This window comes from Somniosus microcephalus, chromosome 29 (assembly GCF_052327205.1).
Source record: "Somniosus microcephalus isolate GS21.2 chromosome 29, FLI_Smic_1.0, whole genome shotgun sequence".
NCBI classification, from domain to species: Eukaryota; Metazoa; Chordata; class Chondrichthyes; order Squaliformes; family Somniosidae; genus Somniosus; species Somniosus microcephalus.
In genome coordinates this window covers 31,345,072-31,361,983 of record NC_141015.1, presented here as the reverse complement: position 1 = coordinate 31,361,983, position 16,912 = coordinate 31,345,072, and the positions used below count along the sequence as shown (strand labels likewise).

The window sequence follows — 16,912 nt, the reverse complement described above, 5'->3', positions numbered from 1 at the left end:
GCCTTCTCACCTGGTTCTGGCAAGCCACGATGACATGCTCTGGTTCAGGCATGATGCTGCTTTTCTGGGCCGCCAGCGTGTCTTTCTGATGACCTGGGAGCCGGTAGGATGAGAAGAGCCTGTAGTACTGCTCCATACACAGGGCATGTCCAGCCAATTGACCACGGGCGAAATCAACAGGCAGTGCACGGCTGGAAAACAGACGTGAAATGAATACCCCAGCTTCTCCCTGACTCGTCCCTCAACAACCCCCCTGTTAGCTTTTGTTTAATTTAGGACTCGGTGTAGGCAAAACATCTCTGATGCTGTAAAAGTCTGGATCTTTCCTGTGCTTAAATTGGTACAAAATCCCCCTAAAAAAATCTGTTTAGAATTTTTAATATTTTGGGAGCCGCCGTACAATTTTTGACTAAAATAGGATGGTTGGGTGCCAACAGCCCACCAGAAGGAAGCGCTGGTGGATTGCGAATGTTCTGATCAAACAATAGCCAGATACTGACCCTACAATGTCCTAAATTAAAACATTGACAACAATTAAGAGCTGTGCAGTATGGCAGCTGATTAAAGAGGTATGAGATGAGATAGTAAGCATCATGAAAGAATACTAATGTTGGGAAGGGTAAAGGGCTATTATGCAATTCTAAGAATTATGGCTGATTTAAGCACACGGTAAGATCATGTCTTCATTTTCCCCCTGCTTCTCTCATCAATCTTTGGTACCCTTTAAGTCCCAAATCCTTACATCCCCAATGTGCTGAAAGCAAAATTCATGGCATTCTCTCTTACCCTATCTCATTATTTGACAACACCTTAAAACTATGGAACCCCCTCAGTCATTCCCTCCTCCTACAATAACATCTGATCACCTAATCACCGCCTCCTCTTGCTCTTTCAGACATCGGCCGGACAACTGTGCTAAAGACCTTGATCTTGGTCTCCCATTAGAAAAAGGGAACCTACTCCACACATTTTATCAATTGTTCTCATTTAATATCCAACGTTATGTATGAGCCAATTAAATCAAGATAAGGCATTTTAGACAAGGGATATGTTTTCTCTGCATAATCTTGGGGTTGCTGGACTGAGCTCATGTTTACTTGATTTAGGGAATTCTTGTACTAAATGCTATGATCAAAATTATTCAATGCTTGACATTTGAATGATGATAACTTACGCATCTATTACAACTTTGTAATCCAGTATTCCAGAAATGAGACGTGCCGCAAACCTGTAAAGGAAAAATCAACCGGTAATGTTCACGCCACGTGAGATTTCTCCAGATATCTTCAATGGGAATTGTGCCCCACGGAAGGAAGAATCCCAAAGCACCATTTATTATCCACGAGAATGAAATCTGGTTGTGATTACAGAAATAATCAGAGTGCAGATTCACACCGATAACTCGCAGCCTCTGAAGAGATGCCCTGGTTCGTAGTAAATTATCTATTTTGACGGAGTTCACTTTACAGTTACAATGTACATAGATGAGAATGTGAACTCATAATACATCAGCCGTAAGCCACTCTTGCATGAAATGTACTTAAACATACAAAACATTTCCACCACGTGCAGTATACTTTGCCCGATATGCAAAGGCTGTAGGGAAAGATATTCCAAAATAACCTGCCTTTGAAAACGATTTCTATGGGAATATGTAGGAGCAGCAGCAACGAAGTCGTGATAGCGACTTGCACATGTATTTGGGCACGGTTCTTAAAACAGCACCTAGAAATAGTCCCAAGTTGATATTTCTGGGCAGGGTTTACAATATCTCAACCTACAGTTTCTGAAAACACTACATCGTTGCGTTGGGAACATGGAATTACCATTATCACTCTGCATGATACAGCATGGTGCATCTCTGTTGTGCTAGATGAAAGGACAGGACATGATTGAAATGTACCTGAGCTGATCACCCTCATCCCGGAAGTTCTGGCGAGGGAAGACCATTCCCGGACTGGAGTTTACCGGAAGTGCAACTGGATTACATAGATACATGTCACCCAACCACCACTCGTAAATCTTGGGAAGAAAAGAAAACCCTGCTTAATGCCAGCTCTAATCCACTGGTTTTCTTGACTTCATAATGCCTCTTATGAATGCCTAATTCATTCCTTGCTTTCAATTTAAATATTAAAGAAAATACAGAACCAGACACTGATTTATCGATGCCAGTTCATTCATAAAGTTCGACACATGCCAGCGAAAGGGATATCCAAGATTCCATTGTCTGCTACATTGAGACAAAAGTAAATGACAGCGGCCTCGCTTCAATTTCTATCATTGCAGAATCGGCCTATTGAAGTCATTTGAAATCTACTTCATCAACCTAATTAATCATTTAAGCCACCGCTTAAATCGCCGTAAGCAGGTGAAATAATTTATCCTGAATATAGTAATTCTAATGTAGTTGTCGAACTTTCAATAGTAGCCTTCAGAAGGGAATTTGATAAATACTTGAAGGAGGGAAAAACTGCAGGGATATGGGGAAAGAGGGGGGGGAGTGGATTGCTCTTCGAAAGAGCCCACAGACTCGATGGGCCGAATGGGCTGTACTATTCTATGATTCTATATAAAATCGATTTTAAATTGGCAGTGAAACCAACTCAAAAAGAACACTGATACAAAAAGAAAATACTGCAGATGCTGGAAATCTGAAATAAAAACAGAAAATGCTGGAGATACTCAGCAGGTCAGGCAGCATCTGTGAAGAGAGAGAAACAGAGTTAACGTTTCAGGTCGATGGCCTTTCGTCAGAACTGGAAAAAAGCAGGAAATGGAACAGATTTTTAAGCAAGTGGAGGGGCTGGGAAAGGGGGGAGGGGATGAAAGAACAAAGGGGAAGGTCTGTGATAGGATAGAAGGCGGGAGAGGTTGGGAGACATTGAGAGATATTCAAGGCGAGAGGAGATGGTAATGGGACAGGTTCAGAAACAAAGGATGGCTCTAGATGAAGTGTGAATTGCGCTGGCAGAATAAAAGACAGCTGCCATGTGGGGGAGAAGAAAAGACACAAAGAAAAGGTGTGGATAAAAAATATATATAGGATAGGGGCCGAGGTTATGATCTGAAATAGTTGAACTCGATGTTGATTCCAGAAGGCTGTAAAGTGCCTCATCGAAAGAACACTCCTTTTGAAACCATTGGAAAGTAATAGACCGTATCTCATCGGCAAAATAGAGGTTGTGACTTTTATGTTTCATCAATTTATAAACATATTGCATAATTACATTTACTAGATAACTTGCAGATTGTCGCTAAGTGTTTTCTAGGGCAGTGGAGCAAGGCACGATGAATTAAACATATAGATCTTATCGGAGGTGCAAAGTGGCTCCATTTACCCAGTTAACTTCACTTTCTCTTCGCTTTATCAACTGTTGCTGCAAAAACTCTCCGACCTCTCCACGGGCGCCAAACTGTTCTGCGATGGCTTTGGTGGTCTTGTACTGCTCCTCTGTGACCAGGTGCTTCATGCAGTTCAGGTAGATGTCCAGGGTCTCCTGCAGCGGGGGCACGGGCAGTTTGGGCAGCACCTACAGCACAGGCAGGTCAAAGAGGAGTGAGGTGACATGCAACAGTCATTTTTTTTAAATCAGAAGCTATTTATGTTAAATACAACAGAAGAGTGAAAACCAGTGAGTAGTGCAGACCTCATTATTCCTTTCTGCTATTAGCGGACATGTCCTCCGTTACAACAACAACTTGCATTTATATACTGCGCCAATGTGTCGTTTGCATTACAAATCCGACTTTGAATTTCTATAAATGTTCAGTCTTGAGATAGGGTGTTGCCTGTCTATCATTTGAGCAAAGGTTTCTTTTTGTAGCTCGCGGAAGATGTCTTATAAGTCGCAATGACATTACTATGCATTGTTTAGACAGAACTGCTTGCGCCATTTGAACACAAGCCCCAGACAAATGCTTTAGAAATGCCCATTACTCATTGTTACTCCGTAATGCCATTAGGACTCTGACAATGCAATCAGTTCAAAACTCTGCTCTCTCCATAGTGTATTGTTTATTAAATCATCCATTATGGCGATTGTAATGGCCGTGTCAGTTCTTAAAATAACCATCTGCTACATCGGAAAGAAAACTGATTTGTTTTACCTATTCAACCTGTTAGGTGATGTAAAAGCTAAATGAATGTTTGACAAGGTTTGGTTAGTTACTGTACCCCAGCTTAAGTTAGATATGTCACTCCGTTAACACTCGATTATCGAGTTGCACAGTTAAATTATAGAACTTGCACACATCAAAGGAGATTGGAACTGTCATTTGCACGCCTGGCTAAAACTGTAAAGTGTGTATAAAAGTTGTAGTACATAGCTGTTCCTGCGAGCTTTGGGTCGGACCGAGTCCTGGTTGGAGTTATTGAGGATTGGCATAGTTCTGCCACGATCGCAAGCAGCCGAGAGAGGAAAGAGACGCACAACCGGGACACGGGATCAAAGAACTCTGGATTGAAGAGAGAATGCAAACGGGCACGTTTAGCTCCGTGTCAATGGATTGAGGACTAGAGCACAGTTCCATATAAAAAGACAGCAACCTATACCCTGGGTGTCTGTCTATCTGTCTATCTTTTGTATCTCTCTCTGCCTTTCCTGCATTTCACCTCTTTCATTATTACCCACTTGTACATGAGGCAACTCAGAAAATTCTGGTCACCACTAACCCGTTCTTGAAAGTAAATTGAAAGAGTGGCAGAATTAAATTTAGGAAAGAGATACAAAGCGACGCTTTCCTTTGTCTGGCACCATATCCATTCCGGCAACCTAATATGCACATAACAAGATAAAAAAATACCTTTCAGTACCTATAGAAATAAATTAAGAGAAAGAACGGGAATGCAAATATAATGCTACTTCAAATAAACGCGTTTCTATAGGAGAAGTGCACAGGAGAATTCCTATCAGTCAACTTTTAAGTCCCCTCCTTTTGAGTAAAGCACAAATGAAGCGTGCTTAGGGGAATCTAAACTTATCCATTTATAACCTTGAAGTATTCTGCAACCCACTAATTACAGGAGCTAGCACATGGAGATACTTCATTTTCAAAATAAGTTTTACATGCTAATCGATAACAAGCTGGTGTTCATACTTACCGAGCTGCCTCCCAGCTTCATGAGTTCATGTGAAACGAAGCGAATGGTGGCTAAATAGAAATTCCCCTGTCCAATCCCATCGTTGAAACGAGATCTTGGCTACATGGACTACTCTGTCAGTCTGCTCGCAGTTTCGGCTCAGTGTGACTTCTTCACCCTTGTAACTGGCGCGCGATGGAGCCTGAACAGGATGTGTGCAAAGCTCGGCTCTACTTTCTCCTGGGTCGGTAAAAAAAACCCTCCCCTTTTCCCTATTCGCCGAGCCCTCAAAACGACAGCGTCATACGTAGCACAATCTCCATCCACTTTACATTGCAAATTGAAGTGGCCAGAATTCGGGGGGCAGGGGGTTACTTTGTATGGTAGCCTTCCCTAATATCTAACGTTTGTAATGTTTAGGTGTGTGTGTGTGTGTGTGTTTCATAGTTTTTCAACAGTGATCGTTCAGAAGATAATCTAGATGGAATCTGACGTCGGGGGAGGTAGCTTTTATTGCCATCAAACGGCCCAATGCTTAACATCTTATTAAAGCAGTGTGGAGAGTAAAGTTCACATCGCATTGAGCATCTTCCGCTAAGCTTGTCAATGACTTGAACAGTGATTCTTTCCATTAGACATGTGTTTTGCCGAATAGGAATCTGAAGCACATTAAAAAGAAGAGGACTGCACTGTAATCGGCCAGAAATAACTTAAATATTTGATTGGAAATAACATATAACGAGTAAAATGACATAACAACCTTCTCGCTGTTGCCTTCGATAGACAATTTTGTCAAAGTGCTTTGATTGTTTCCCCATGAAATGTTTGCTGGAGGATCTGAAATTGGAAGTAATCGAGATCTTGCACACAATCACACATCCTTACTTGTACATATTTAGACTTCACGTATAGTATAAAGTACAGCATATTTGCAAAGCAAATTTGACGTCTTGCAAACCTCAAATTTGAAGGAGTTAATCTGTGCAGAACATGATCGAAAGCATGGATAAGTATATCCCTGCGACTTTGTTGAATGATTAGTTAAATGTGCGTTATAAATAATTTCGCGATGAAGAAGTATTGATGAGCTGTTCTAGGTTCTATTATTCATAAGATGAAGGGCCGCACTGTGAGGGCGGTGCACCCAAGGCGCAGCCAACGCTGACTAACTCCATCAATCCTCATAGAGAATATGGTCACCAAATGCACGCCATTCAAATACTTGGACACACCTAGAAACCTTTTGCTTCATAATTGAAATGTAGCGTCTTTCTCGATTCATTATAATCCCCACTCCAAAAATATCACAAGCTAACTATTCCTTTCGTTTATTGCAAGTTTTTTTAATTAATTTTTAGCTACAACTTTTCATTGATATTGTTATTTATTTTCAAAAAACAGACGCTTACCCTCAAACACAATCTCGTTCTGCGAAGACTGCATTTTGTGATGAATTCTGATTATGATTTTATCTCGAATGTTTAATGGACCGTATGATTTTTAACGAGTTCCCGTTGCACGATTTTCTGATGCATTCGGATTATATGATTTTTTGATACATTCTGATTATATGATTTTCTGATACATTCTGATTATATGATTTTCTGATATATTCTGATTATATGATTTTCTGATATATTCTGATTATATGATCGTGTGATGCCCGATGTCCAGCAATCGTGGTTTCCATGCAATGTGCGAGGTTATCTGCGAATATTTGCAGAGGCTGGGCAGAGGTGAGGGGCCCAACGGTTTAGGTGAGCGCTGGAGGGGCGGCTTCCTGGTCCTTTAAGAAGGTGTCGCACTAGAAAGTCACGACTTCAGACACAATTTATTTTTTACAATGACTTCCTGTATTTTTAAAGTCTTAACAGGTTTCAGCGCATATACCACACTCGTTGTTGCACTTTTTCGATCTCCCAGAAAACCGTTGTTTTGCCTTCCTGTTGTCCAACATTGTCAGCCGCGTCTGAATCAGCGGACCGTGGAGATTGTCGCCTCTCAAAAACCCAGCGTCTAGCATGAACTGAAACTTATAAAAGTGTATTTATTTTGCGCGTTCATTAATATGCTATGTATTTTTGTAATGATTTCCAATATATGGACCAAAAAGAACCATCAAGTGCTCACTGATCATTCAATGCAAAACTGAGATGAACACATTTCATGGGTTAGTACAGCACAGAAGGAGGCCATTCGGCCCATCGAATCTGAGCTGGCTCTTTCGAAGAGCAATCCAGTTAGTCCCACTCTCTCCCGCTCTTTCCCCATATCCCTGCATTTTTTTTCTCCTTCAAGTATTTATCCAATTCCCTTTTGAATCTGTTTCCAACACCCTAGCAGGCTGTGCATTCCGAATCCTAACCACTCTTGGCTTAAAAAAACGTTTTATCCTCATGTCGCCTCTGGTTCTTTCTTCAGTCACCTTAAATCAGTGCCCTCTGAGTTTTATAATTGTATACTGAGAATTCTGCTGAATGAGTATTAGAAGTGAGAACAAGTTTCAAGGTGTATGCAACAGATTGTCCCCCCCCCCCCCCCCCCCCTTATAGCCGCGGTCAGCAATGAAAAGTTAAGAGTTCTTACACTCCAGAACCAAATAATATATCCACAGTCTTCTTGTGGTTCGTCACAAAGCAAGTATTGTTTCAGGCAAGGGCATTTATAGTATTAACACCAACTTTGCTCGAACTGGAACTCCGAGCAAGAGTGGCATTTATAGAAAATAGACACTTGGAAGCATAGTTTTGTGTGCTCAAAATTAATGTTATGTATGTCGTCAAGCATTCTCAGAATGTTTTCGTTGGTCAAATGTGTTGTATCTGAAATAAGTACTTTAACCACATCATTCCCGGTATGTTTATTCACTAAATTGCCAGAAACTGACTTTTTAAGGGTCAATAAGATTTCATATCTCTAATTTGTACATCAAAGGTGAAAATGTAACCATTCTGAAGCAATGATCATGCGTAACTTGGTGAATCTGGCGCCGTAAACCTGGTACAGTAGCGCAGGCGGTATATCTCGCACTGAGTGTATGAATGGTAGGAAAGACCGCTGTTGTCGATTTATTCAAACTCAGTCACCATCTCTTGATCCAGACTTTAATCTGACATATTGTATTTATAATATAGCAGCACACATGGGTCGAGATAGTCCTATACAGAGAATCATTCCCAGAGAAAAATACACAACCGCTTCTGTTTCAATTCAAACCATGGGGGATAATCGAAGGAGTATACAGTATATACAATATGTTTTTTATTCCCGTCAGATCCCTGAATGTTTACATGATTGTTTTTAATACATATAGCTATTTTTTTTTTACACAGATGTACAACCTAACACTCGCACACACAGATTCAATTCGAGCAAATGTTGCACTGGGCATTATTTAAATAGGTTGGTGATAAATGTAGTTTATTATGAATGTTGGATTCTGATTGAGTGCATGTTAGCACAATTCCATCTTTATCACATTCTCCATCCCCTTAAGACCGATGAAGTAAGCAATTACATAAATTATACAAAAGTAATTCACGGCAATTATGACATCAAATCTGGGTTATATTAGACATCCAGTACATCACAGACGGCCAAGTTATGTTGCATTTCATTCATTTATGTCCTTGGAAGATTTGGCTGTTGGAGGGGTTTGGAGGCTAACTGTAATCACTTCCCGAGGAATCGTCTTCGGACAGAATCTGTCCAGTCTGTTTTCTCCTGGAGCTCGCCGTCTCGGTGTTGGCCAGGATCCCGGACATGGAGTAGTTACCCGCCGAGCTGGCGTGGGCTTTCTTACCCGCCTTGCGTTCTTCCATTTTGATGGTGTCGTATAGCCCTTTGGGTCCTTCCTCCAAAAGGACATTTCTCTCCGAAAGCGAGGGTTTCATTTGGCACACGTTTCTCAGCAACAGGAGGGCAGGGGCGTACAGGACGTTGGCACAGCCCATGCCAAGGTTGAGCTGCACAAAGCCCAAAGTGTGGACAATTTGACCGGCCACAATGGGTCCCAGTGCATAAGCAACAGAATAGGAGATGTCGGCTATAGCATAGACACTACCATATACAGATACATGACGAACGTCCACCAGGAGGGCAAGGGTGGGCAGCAGGGCAGTGTCCACTAGGGCTATCCCAAAACAGAGGGCACACAGCGGGATGATAAGTTCTTCAAAATTTCTGCAGGCTGGGACTGTACAGGAGCTAGCACCTATGATAACCATGCCCAATGCCCCGTAGAACCACTGGTAATTGGGATATTTGGCAGCGAGTTTGACAGTGATGTAGACGCCTAGGACGTGCGGGAAAAATGCCGGCAACCACGTTAGTCCCATTTGCCACTCGGAGGCATTCATGGTCTTTTTCATCCAGTTGGAGATGGTAGGTTCTAGGAAAGCTAGAGGGATATTGCAGGTGGTGAGAGCCCCGGCTACAACAGCAATGTAGGGGTCGATCATAAGTTTATAGATGGGGGTTCCTTGTGGCATGTTGGCACGTGTTCTGTTAGTAAAAGGTGTAATGACCGTCAGCAACAAGATACCGTCCAGCAGAGAGACAAAAGACAACACCAGGAAGGGGACACTCTTGCCCGCGAACTCGTACAATATACCACCAAAAGGAGGCGCCACCAGGCTTCCAAAGGAGATGAAAGCCAAGGCGATGCCCAGGGCTATGCTCCTCTCCGACTCCTCCGTGTACTTGTCCGCGATCATAGCAATTCCGGAGGTGTCTGCGAAGGCAGAGCCCAGCCCTTGGAGGCTTCTGGCTACGAACAGCATAGCATAGGTTTCGCCGAATGCAAAGGTGAGGGTGGAAAAGAACATAATGGTGAGCCCTATCAGTAGAGGAATGTCGTAGCCCACTCGGTCAATGAAAGTGCCAGTCAATGGGTTGGCGAGCAGCTGCAGGATAGCTTTGGAGGCAAAGAGCACGCCGATTTGGATGTCTTCGTTTGCATTGGGGTTCCTGTACAACACGGGTTTCTGCGTGGAGTTGACAAACGAGCCATTGGTCCCATTGGAAGGTGACGTGACATACACCAGCTTATAAGTTCTTATAGTTTCAAGGTAGTTTGGTATGATCGGCACAATGACCATATACAGCATGTTGTCCAGTAAGAGCGCGATGCACACGATGACCAGCATGATTCTCCGCTGCCGCTTCGGTTCTTGCATCGCCCCGCTTATCTGCTTAGCTCTTTCGCCCACCACGTCTGAAAATTTCACCACGGCTGACTTTGCCAGTCCGATGGTCATTTCTGCAGCCATGGTTGTCCACTATCGGTCTGAGCAAACTTTCACCCAATTCCCCACCCAGCCACCTCTTCAACAGAACGGACTTGGTCTTCTGTCACTCTTGGCTCCCGCAGACGGAGACTGTGACTATCACCTCGACATCGATTCCCCCAAAGCTACTTGCGACTTGTGAAAGCGGCAGACACGGCTTTCACTCGATCTATCCTGTGTTCTCGGTGCATAGTCGCTGGTCCGCGATAGGGAGCTCTCGGGAGGTCAGATGTGGCGGTGGAGAGAGTTCAGTCAGAAACACGCTGAACTCTTCAAGCCTGTTTTTGCTGTAATCCCTCGCCCAGTCCAGAAAAAAACCTCAATGAAAAGCTTCTAGTGACGAGCGAACGGTCACATTACCAGATTCTAGGAGAGTCTCTGCACCTCATACCTTCTCCCACCTGTAACACTCAGGGTTCCTTCTTCCCCTTGACTCGGGGACTGAGGGTATGTTGGCCATTTACACCAGTTGATTCGCATGCTTCCCGATTCCTAGGGTTTTCTAAAGCTTGTGACGCGCCCTTGCTCTGTCCCGGCTGGTTACATCTCCACACGCCCATTATGTTAATTTAGCCCGTGACTGGGTCTTCTCCAATGACAGCCCAGTCCGCGAATCCTCGCCTGGAGGAGAGGGGAGCTCCGGGCGAACAGCACAATGTTGCAATGAAGGCGTTTTCGGTGCGTCTCCAATACTTGCTCCACAGATTTCGGCAGATCTGGTCCTATTCCCTCTGTTGCTTTGGTGCTCACGTAGGACTGGAGACAGGGTGACTTGATAGCTTGCAAAATATACCATATGCACAAACTATTTAGCCACTGCGAGTATTTGTAACTGGGATATAGAACATTGACAGTCCACGTGGTTTCTGGACAGGGTTTATTTCCTCAGTCTCTCCAATTGTTTCCAAGTGTTTGTACCCTGTATTCAACCTTACACTGTTGTCGCTTGATAGTAAGGGGCGCAGTAAATGCCGCACTATTTGAAAGAGCAGAATCTTCACCGTTTTTCGACAGCATCGCAGTAACTGCAGCCAATATTTTTCAGTGTGCTTAAAGTAAAACTGTTCAGATTTTGCCTTCAATGTGATATTAGCGTCTTGTGTCTCTGCAAAGGAATAATATTGATCAGTACTTAATTCCCCACCCCAGTGTAATTGAAATGTTTAATTCCCAATCGCTCCCATCTTTTCGAGTCCAACTGCCCATTTCTCAGCCAACCAATCGCATTTGTTGGTCGCACTTAATCGGGATGATTCTGTATGTTAGATAAATGTGCATTAGCTTTCTACCTTCGAGAACTGCAACCTCGAGTTGCCTGTCCCTTGTGTGCTGTACTTACATAATGGAGCGAGACATTGAACACGATTTGAGTCAAGGGAGAACTGAAGTTGCTGAGCGGGTGAAAAGGCCTTAAGATAAAGGTTGTTTTTTTTTTTATTGCACTCTCGCAGTCACTAGAGGGGCAACATTCTAGGTGTGTTCCAGAGGGAATCTTCCTTGCCGTCGCTTCCTGATTTTAAAACCATCAGCTTATCTTATCACTTTTGTCCAGGTTGTGAACTGTGCTTTTTGAAGGGCACGGGCATTGATTTAATAATGTTACCCACTTGCAGCTGTTGCCCATACTCACCAATTGGCAGGCAGCGCTGCAAACAGGTTTCTCGCCTGAATGCTCTCTGGAACTGAGTGTTAGGCACCTCATCTTTTGAGTAGGCACTTCACAGCCTTCTGGACTCAACATCGAGTTCAACACTTTCAGACCATAACCTCTGCCCCTATTTTTTCAGATGGCAGCTGTCGATGATTCTGCTATTCCCACATACACCTCTCCTGAACCCATCTTTTGTTTCTTTACTTGTCCCATTACCATCTCCTTTTGCTTTGTACTATCATACCTTTAGTCATTTAATCTCTCCTGCCTTCCACCCTATCACAGACCTTCCCTTTGTTCTTTCCTCCCTCCCTCCTTTCCCTGTCCCTGCACTTGCTTAATACCTGTTACATCTCTAACTTTTTCCAGTTCTGATGAAAGGTCATCGATCTGAAACGTTAACTCGGTTTCTCTCTCTACGGATGCTGCCTGACCTGCTGAGTATTTCCAACATTTTCCGTTTTCATTTCAGATTTCCAACATCCGCAGTATTTTGCTTTTATACTCGAACTGATCATGTTTGACATCCCAAGTATCTGCTTGGATTAAGGGCTGTAGCTTCAAAACTGCCGTCACTCGTCCATCCCCCATCAGTTCCACTCACTCGAGACTACTGGCTGTCGCAGTGGGAGTTACTTTCAAACGCAGGATTGTTCTCCAGCCAATCACTGTTTCGGTAGCAGGACGCAATAAAGGAACATGACTAATAATTGCAGTTAAAAGTTAACCTTTTCTATTCACTCAGGGTTATAGCTGGAACCCAAAATGTGTTAGAACGTTTGAAACTGGAGGTCAGTTGGTTTAACTGCAGTCGTTTATTTTATAACAACCCGATTTAAAAGGGAAATGGTGAAAGTTCTCTCTCCATTCGGTGAGCGCTCGACCGTGTTCTCCCACTTTAAGCCGCGGTTGAGTTCACTCACAGCAAGCCAATTGCCCACTTGGACGGTCAAGAGAGATAACATTAGTGGTTTCTTGCAAGGGTGTTCCATACTTGTGGGCAATAAGTTAGAATCACGATGTTATGCTGTTGCTTTAAGATTCCTTCAGTTGGAATTATTGGCAGTAAGTGGGACCGAGGAGAGAAAGAGGTAAATAGATAGAATCGCTGAGATCACACCTCTCAAAACTCCTCCAAGCTCCAGACTGAAACGACTGGCATTTTGTCGCATAATATGTTGCATCAGCTGGAACCCCTATCACATGAGAAAGTGACCAACGCAAACTGAATCTGACAGATACGCCAAACAACTGGACCGCACTTAAAGGCTGGAAAATGCACGAGTTTGTTTTTATTCTCGATATTTCTAATGATTCACAATCCAATTGCAGTACACTACCCACACCGATTAACTTAATAGTATGTATGGAAGGCCATTCTGGTTAGGAAACTATCCTGTAGATCTCTAAAGCACTGCTTGTACATTGGTAGGGGGGCATCTCGGAGTCAGAAGGTCGTGGGATCAAGTCCCACTCCAGAGACTTGAGCACAAAATCTGCGCTGACACTCCAGCGCAGTGCTGAGGGAGCGCTGCACCGTCGGAGGTGCCCTTTTTCCAACGAGAGGTTAAACTGAGACCCTGTCGGTTCTCTCAGGTGGAGGTAAAAGATCCCATGGCACTATTTTGAAGAAGAGCAGGGGAGTTCTCCTCGGTGTCCTGGGCAATATTTATCCCTCAATCAACATCACTAAAACAGATTCTCACATTGCTGTTTGTGGGAGCTTGCTGTGCGCAAATTGGCTGTTGCATTTCCTACACTACAACAGTGAAATACACTTCAGAAAAGTACTTCATTGGCTGTAAAGCGCTTTGGGACGTCCTGAGGTTGTGAAAGACGCTATCTAAATGCAAATTATTTCTTTTACTGTATTTGACGTTTTGCTCTTGCAGAAGTGCCTGGAAAATCAGTTTGGCAAACAGAGCGAGGCGACTTGAAAGTGACTGACTGGCGGCGGTGTTAAATCAAGGGGACATCTTTTTATTGTGTCAGGAGGTTTAACACTTGGAGGAACCTTTGATCCGGGCGGAAACACACGCACCCTTTGATACGCGCGAGTTTTTAATGGCGAGGGAACCACGTGCAAATGTTTGTATATTGTGTGTGCACATGTATTTGTAATTTATGCACTGAACTCCCATATGTACTGAGGCACAAAGATATACCGTACAAATACAGAAACACGCAGGTACGAATCTGTACATCCTTTTGCAATCACTTATACATGCACACAGATGTGGGCAAACCAGTAAAACCACACAAACACTTAACAAGTGTCCATACAGATACAATCATTTGAAGATTATCATTCGAAGTATAGCGACGGTAAGAGCCACGGATGCGTTTTCTTGGGAGCAATTTGCAGTCTGCGGTTTGGTAAGATCAATGTGACCTCAGTCTGTTTTGATTTTGTGCCTGAGTCAATATAAACGATATTCTGTCTGAGTTGCGTATCAGTTTTAATCAACTATATGGCCAATTTACTTTCCAAAATGGACTTTATTGACATCGCAGCTTGCCAAAAGCAAAGTAACATAAGCTTTTTACATTTCTCTGGGGCCAGCACATTACTCCTGGCGTCAGACTCAGCTGGGTCAAGTATATGTGCATAATTAGTATAAATATTCCTGGCCGTCATTACATTGACTCCTTTCATTTTCAAAATGGAAAATTTAAAGCACTTGGCATTGTGAAAAACAGGACATGACTCATAATCATTGGTTGAAATTAATTTTGATTCTTCAAGCCATTGATAACAGGCGATTAAATTATGACAAAGTGTCTTTTCGTAATTGCATTTTTATATCTCTATGTCCTTCTGTGGTAGGAGCTGAACAAGGTATGAGGCAACCACTTGGTAGAAGATTTTGTTGGTTTACGTTTAACCTTAGATATGAGATCCGAGCTTCAATACAGCACAAGGATTACTTGCCCCTCACATATACAAGCAGGCACATCTTACACAGGATTGCTCTGAAACTACAGCTGAAATAAAGATGTTTTAATATCACTTTTAAATTGGAATTCAAATATACATTTGGTAAATTATTTCAAAGCCTTTCTTAATAACATAAGAATTAGGAGCAGGAGTCGGCCATACGACCCCTCGAGCCTGCTCTGCCATTCAGTGAGATCATGGCTGATCATCAACCTCAACTCCACTTTCCCGCCTGATCCCCATATCCTTTGATTCCCCGAGAGTCCAAAAATCGATCTATTTCAGCCTTGAATATACTCAATGACTCAGCATCCACAGCCCTCTGGGGCAGAGAATTCCAAAGATTCACAACCCTCTGAGTGAAGAAATTCCTCTTCATCTCGGTCTTAAATGCCCGACCCCTTATCCTGAGACTGTGACCCCTAGTTCTAGACTCTCCAGCCAGGGGAAACAAGCTCTCAGCTTTTACCCTTTCAATCCCCCTCAGAATCTTATATGTTTCAATGAGATCACCTCTCATTCTTCTAAACTCCAGAGAGTATCGGCCCATTCTACACAATCTCTCCTCATAGGACAACCCTCTCATCCCAGGAATCAGTCGAGTGAATCTACATTGCACCACCTCTAAGGCACGTATGTCCTTCCTCAGATAAGGAGACCAAAGCCATGCACAGTACTCCAGGTGTGGTCTCACCAAAGCCCTGTACAATTGTAGTAAGACTTCCCTACTCCTATACTCCAACCCCCCTTGCAATAAAGGCCAGCATGCCATTTGCCTTCCTAATTGCTTGCTGTACCTGCATGCTAACTTTCTTTGTTTCATGTATGAGGACACCTAAATCTCTCTGAACACCAACATTTAATAGTTTCTCACTATTTAAAAAATATTCTGTTTTTCTATTCTTCCTACCAAAGTGAATAACCTCACATGTCCCCACATTATACTCCACCTGCCACCTTATTCTTCTTGCAATTTTGCCATCAATTTATTCCTACACTATTACTAAATAAATATTCCACCAATTATTCCACACTTTTATGAAGAATTTCAACAAAAATTGCCCCATTTACCCAATCAGTAATATTCATCACTCTGACAAATCTCTCTCGAAGTAAAAGGTTATGCTTTGATAAGGTGATTCCTCCCTCACTTCTAGCTTCCTGCATCTTCTATTGTAACATATGTTTTCCCTATTTTAGAAATATTAATATAGTCAGTGTTCATATGACTTTTCCCCCTTTGTTCCTTCCAAGCTGCAAACACGTTGCTCTACATGTTCTTCCTCCTCAATATACTTCCCTCTGTGTTGAAATCACATGGTATAGTCTTCTACTTTATTCATTTTTCCCAAGATCTCAAAACTGTAGAACTCCTTACCACCTTTAATCTTTCCTTCCTCTTAAAATCTCCAGGGATTTATAACCCAAAGTTTGATTCTTCTGTTTACTACTTCCTGGTTTGCCCCCCTCTTCAGTGGTGTCCTACACCTTGGTTTTTCAATATGAAGAAATGCTATCAGCTCAAGTTCTGAGGTCATATTTTTCTGTTTGAGAAAAACAGGCAAAATGCCCATTTTAATCGGAATTTTATAACCTGCTGGTGGAATTGTGGGAACGCATGGTTCAGACATGTGCAACGCCTGAACATGTAATTGGGTTAGCAGGAATGAAGAAAGGCAACCAATCACAATCAACCTTCAGTAATCTTTTATAATGAGCCATTCAGCTGGAATAAATGACCAAAAAGTTCATTAATGCTGCCATGGAAAGTGCATTTTTGCGAGCAATGGATCAATGTTAAATTTTAAAAGCCTGATTTACATGCCCTGGATGCAACAGTGACTGCCGTAATGGAATATGAGCAGATTTCTGGTATGAAGCAACAAGCTGAAGATAGAAAGTACAGAGGAGATCTAAAAAAAAAAGGGAATAAGAGGGGCAAAGAGAGAGTA

The 16,912-nt window shown here is 42.7% G+C and overlaps 2 protein-coding genes across 3 annotated transcripts in view; both read right to left on the bottom strand.

Moving 5' to 3' along the window:
• The window catches only part of chata (choline O-acetyltransferase a), a 46,869-nt gene extending 41,551 nt beyond the window's left edge, over positions 1–5,318 (bottom strand). Inside the window, exons 1-6 of one of the 2 annotated variants that reach the window (XM_085970532.1) lie at positions 5,105–5,318; positions 4,326–4,458; positions 3,342–3,533; positions 1,904–2,022; positions 1,175–1,228; positions 11–191 (exon numbers count right to left, since the gene is read on the bottom strand). In XM_085970532.1, the coding sequence (XP_085826658.1) occupies positions 11–191; positions 1,175–1,228; positions 1,904–2,022; positions 3,342–3,533; positions 4,326–4,388 (609 nt within the window). In that variant the 5' untranslated portion in view covers positions 4,389–4,458; positions 5,105–5,318. The remainder of the gene's footprint in view (positions 1–10; positions 192–1,174; positions 1,229–1,903; positions 2,023–3,341; positions 3,534–4,325; positions 4,459–5,104) is intronic. The other variant, XM_085970533.1, reaches the window with a different exon arrangement.
• Positions 5,319–8,173: 2,855 nt separating this feature from the next.
• On the bottom strand, positions 8,174–11,024 carry slc18a3a (solute carrier family 18 member 3a). The gene has a single exon (XM_085970078.1). It carries the CDS (start codon positions 10,351–10,353, stop codon positions 8,746–8,748), a length of 1,608 nt encoding a protein of 535 aa, XP_085826204.1. The 5' UTR covers positions 10,354–11,024; the 3' UTR covers positions 8,174–8,745.
• Positions 11,025–16,912: the final 5,888 nt, after the last annotated feature.